Consider the following 4,565-nt stretch of genomic DNA (forward strand, 5'->3'; position numbering starts at 1 on the left):
GCATGAGGGAGGTTTTAGGCCTATATACAAGTTTATTCAATTTTATAATAGGCCTATCTCAGACATATTGGCCATGCGGTAGCCTATGTCACATAAGTAGCTAATGTTACAATAATGCTTTTTTTTAAAAAGTTAACACCAAATGTTCTGAACCGAATTTTCATAAAGAGATTATGACACTGTGCTTTTTCAGTCTTGGGATACGATGGCCCAACAAGTCTGGCGTTTAGTGGCCTAATTTATGAACTTAAGCCTAGTACTTACTATATCTGTGGAAACGTAGGTCAAAATCGCTATGGAATAGAACAGAATAGAATAATATGAACACCTCTGAACGGTCCACATCTGTTCTGCGAGCATGAGACGCACATTCTTCACGCATGACTAAACGCATGTGCTCTGCCCGGCCGCAGTGTGGACCCCAAAGGGCCTCCCACTGTACACGGTAACAATATCTGTGATCGTTACTCGCTGTCTACTTTTACACACCTTTCCATGGTCCAAATGTCTAAACGGAATGGCAAGAACTTTGAATAAGGCATATGCCTATACCAAGCATGTTAACCAAGCAAAAAAAAAAAAAAGATGACATGCCTCGTTACTGTCTCATCGCGTTCTGCAGGTCACAACAGGTCCCATATAAGCTTATTCAACCTGATTTTTAAATTCTATTTACTTTAAATAAATATCCACTGACATTCAGAAAGATTTAAAGTTACGTTTAAAATAGGCCTACCACAAATTAAGAATAAGGATTTTCCTATTTACATATTACAAGTCTCGAAAATACCTGATATTTTGGGAATATATGGCTTGGTTTATAGTTATAGTTATAGTTTGTGAAACTGTAAATTAAAAAAAAAAAAAAATTTAAGCTGTTGAAATTGACACCAAACGCATAGCACAACCTAAGGAGCTATCCAGTGAATTAAGCAGGGGTCGTTTACATTTTGTTTAACAATGAAAAAATACATTCATCATATGTTTTACTAAAGCTCTGCCACGTGAGCGGTAAAATTAATCACAGGACATTTAGCTGTCAATTAAGCCGTTTATGCAAATACAGCTTTTGGTAAGCGAAGCCTCATCAGGACGTTCACGCATGTGAGGCCGCTGCAAAGCTGCTTTGATTAAACGGTTCTTGCGTGCATTGTGGCAGGCGCTTTTAACTGTGCTGTATGATGAACGCCCAGCTGATCGCGGTGAATGCACGCTAATTAAAACCTATAAATTATGTTTTTATAGGAGTTCTTAAGGCGCGTCTTGCGAGAGAGATAGTGGACTATTCAGCCATTTACCGCTTAACCGACGCCGCCTCACAATAGCCCACTCTCCAGAATTAGCCGGCAATAGCCCTAATTATAAATTAATTAAGTGCAAAGAGATCATTCTCGCGATAAGTATTTCAAGCATCCAAATATTGAGAACGAGGCTATATAGCCTATGCCAGTCGGCTTCACTCGTCCTGAATGAGATCTAAATTAAATGCTAACGTATTATTTTATTACACAGTGACGTAGCCATATAGGCTACTTGTTTTAGTAGGCTATATATTAGTAGCCTATATACAATTTATAGCATTAAGAACAAGCATATAGTTTACATTTAAATTAGACATTCAATTAGTATATTTTAATAGCCTATAGGCTACAATGATATAGTAGTGGTAATTATTGCTTACCTCTGCTCCCGCTGCAGGCTGCGCACCACACGCACAGAACCACCAACTTTTTCATTGACAACATCCTCAGACCGGACTTCGGCTGCAAAAGGGAGCGTTGTCCAACTGTCCCCAGCACTCCTTGTCCGGATTCCAGCTGCAGTACCGACAGTGTTTCATCTTCTGCCTCGTCCACCGTTTCGTCTCCAGCCAGCAGAAGGCAGTCCAAGGTAGGCGAGGCCGATAGAGGGAACGCAGCAAAATCTGGGGTCGTCTCAGCGCCATCCGTTGCTTTGAATAGCCCAGGTGAAACCTCCTCGCCCAGTAAGGACACCCAAGAGCTTATGTGGCCCGCCTGGGTTTATTGCACGAGATACTCTGATCGACCTTCATCTGGTAAGGCATCTGGTAACAAATCATATAATACTCTTTATAATACTAATAACAAAAATAATACTCTTCTTTTCTTTATGTATAGGCCATATGTTTTGTTGCATGAACCAAAAGCAGGAAAATTACCTTATGAATATCGAATATCGTACTTTCGATCGTAGAAATATTCCAGCTGACACACACCATAATCATATAAAAAAATAATGCCTCATGTTCATCAAACCAGACCAAATTTACCAAGTTATGAAACATAAAATAGGATTGCAGCATGCACGATCCAGACATAACACTCCACCGATGGTTTCCAAGGAATTAAGATTTACATGTTATAGCCTAGCTATATATTAATAAATAAACGTCGTTTAGCCTAATAATAAACTTTAGATATTTACAAGATAATTACAAAAGAACTAATATTGCCCAATAAATATATTTAAGTCTACGAAATGGACAAAATAATCCGTTTTAATAAAACAGAAAAAAATTATCTGTTGCGTGTGACTGATCTCGCATTTTAGCGTTGAGGCTGTGATTTTGTGCTGCCATAGGTTAGGCCTAGTGACAATTATTATTATTATTTATTATTATTATGTACAAGATCTCACTGCCTATTTTGTAAATAGCGTAGTCCTATTTATTTTAATGTCGTAAATTTTATCCCCCTTGGTTTTCTCAATTCACCGTTCAAAATTGAAAATAAATAAATAAATAAATTCCTTAGGAAGGTCACGTATATAATGATATTAATAGGTCTAACCTATTTCATTTTTTAACCTATTTCTGTTCCATCATTATATTTGGGCTTTTGTCGCTTGGCTTGCATTAAGTCAACTTCAGACGTCAAAACGAATATAATTTATTTTTCCTCTTTTTTTCCCCAGCAACATAACAATGTAGTTCATATGCTGAACTACTCCTCTGTTCATGTGTTGTAATCGCCTACTATTATGTGTAGAAGTTTCATTAATAGTTTCCCACAAACTGAAGCAACAATTCGCGTAGCCTATCTTTTATTTCTATTTATTTATTTATTGGCCAGGGTCAACAGAGTTAGCTCTGTAGTCCCTGTCAGTTCTTAAAAGGCTTATTGATTATTGTTGTAAAAAGTTAGAATAATTTTGATGTTTATTTATTCTAGTGATCACAGACAACAACACTCAACAACACGCCACTGCCCTTTTGTGTGTGTAGTCCAAAATGGTTTTGGCATTTAGTGAGATGGTTGATATTCATGGATTCGTCTCATTGTTGTCTCCACACAAGGCCCAAGGACCCGGAAATTGAAAAAGAAGAAAAACGACAGTGAGGATAAACGACCCAGAACGGCGTTCACAGCTGAGCAGCTCCAAAGACTGAAGGCTGAGTTCCAGGCGAGCCGCTATATCACGGAGCAGCGGCGGCAGGCCCTGGCGCACGAACTCAAGCTGAACGAGTCGCAGATTAAAATCTGGTTCCAGAACAAACGGGCTAAAATCAAGAAAACCACCGGATTCAAGAACGGCCTGGCAGTGCAGCTAATGGCGCAGGGACTGTACAACCATTCCACCACCACCCTTCAAGAAGACGACGGCAACTATAGCAAAGACAGCAAGAGAGAGAAAAGGGGAGAACCCGGAGAGTGAAATAGAGGGTCGGAAGACAAAGTGAAGCTGGAAAAACTCAAATTACTTGACCAGACGTTATAAAGGGATATTATAGTTACTTTATCAACCTGTTTGGACGGGCGGGTGATTTTTTACAATACAAATATGTGGAAGCCTCATTTTGATTTTGAGGATGCTATTAAAATCTAAATGGATCGCGCTGGTTTGTTGTTTGAAATCGTTGCCACTACAAGTCAAATTAGTCACTTTGCATTTTATCTAAATTCTTGTTTTTTTGTGCTGTTAAAAGCAATATTTCTTCGCGCCAAAGATGTTATTCGATTAAAGTATCCAGATAACAGAATTTTTTTTTCTTTGATGATGGGACTTGGGATATACTAGGTAATGGGAGACTTACCTGATATCAGATATTATTCTTTTTAATACTGTATTCAAATAAACCTCTTTTGTACATGCAAAACGTGGCGTCTATTTTCTCCTTATTTTGCCCTAAAAGTCAGCATCGTAGTCCTACACATTTTTTTTTTCTTGTTCCGTGAATCAGAAACAGAGCTCCAACGGAGTAACCAAAGTCATCAAACCTGCGTCGTCAAATTTGCTTCGCCATTATGTGTTCTCACAAGCTTCTCACAATAAAACCACTCTCAATTAGCCTTTTTTACTTGACAGGCTGCGCGGTTCATATCTGTAATGTATGTAACACACAAAATGCATTAACATTCAACATTTTCATATGACAGCGTAATAATTTCACCGGTAGTCTGATGTATTTTATATCAAAACTATCAAAAAATAATTACATTGTATTTACAATATTTAATCTAGGCCTACGGACTGAGCCTATAGCCTAATTACAAACAGATGAGGATAAAGAAATTTACACATAGACCTATGTTGGAAGACAAAAT

At 38.0% G+C, this 4,565-nt stretch overlaps 1 protein-coding gene across 1 annotated transcript; it reads left to right on the forward strand.

The window, feature by feature from the left end:
• The first annotated feature begins 380 nt into the window (after window positions 1-380).
• Window positions 381-3,992, forward strand: LOC107720935 (homeobox protein engrailed-1-B-like). Its single transcript, XM_016528766.1, has 3 exons — window positions 381-445; window positions 1,662-2,056; window positions 3,317-3,992. Exons 1-3 carry the CDS (start codon window positions 381-383, stop codon window positions 3,673-3,675), a joined length of 819 nt encoding a protein of 272 aa, XP_016384252.1. The 3' UTR covers window positions 3,676-3,992.
• The last annotated feature ends 573 nt before the right edge of the window (window positions 3,993-4,565 follow it).

The sequence above is a fragment of the Sinocyclocheilus rhinocerous genome, unplaced genomic scaffold (genome assembly GCF_001515625.1).
Source record: "Sinocyclocheilus rhinocerous isolate Xijiao unplaced genomic scaffold, SAMN03320098_v1.1 scaffold3225, whole genome shotgun sequence".
Taxonomy (NCBI): Eukaryota; Metazoa; Chordata; class Actinopteri; order Cypriniformes; family Cyprinidae; genus Sinocyclocheilus; species Sinocyclocheilus rhinocerous.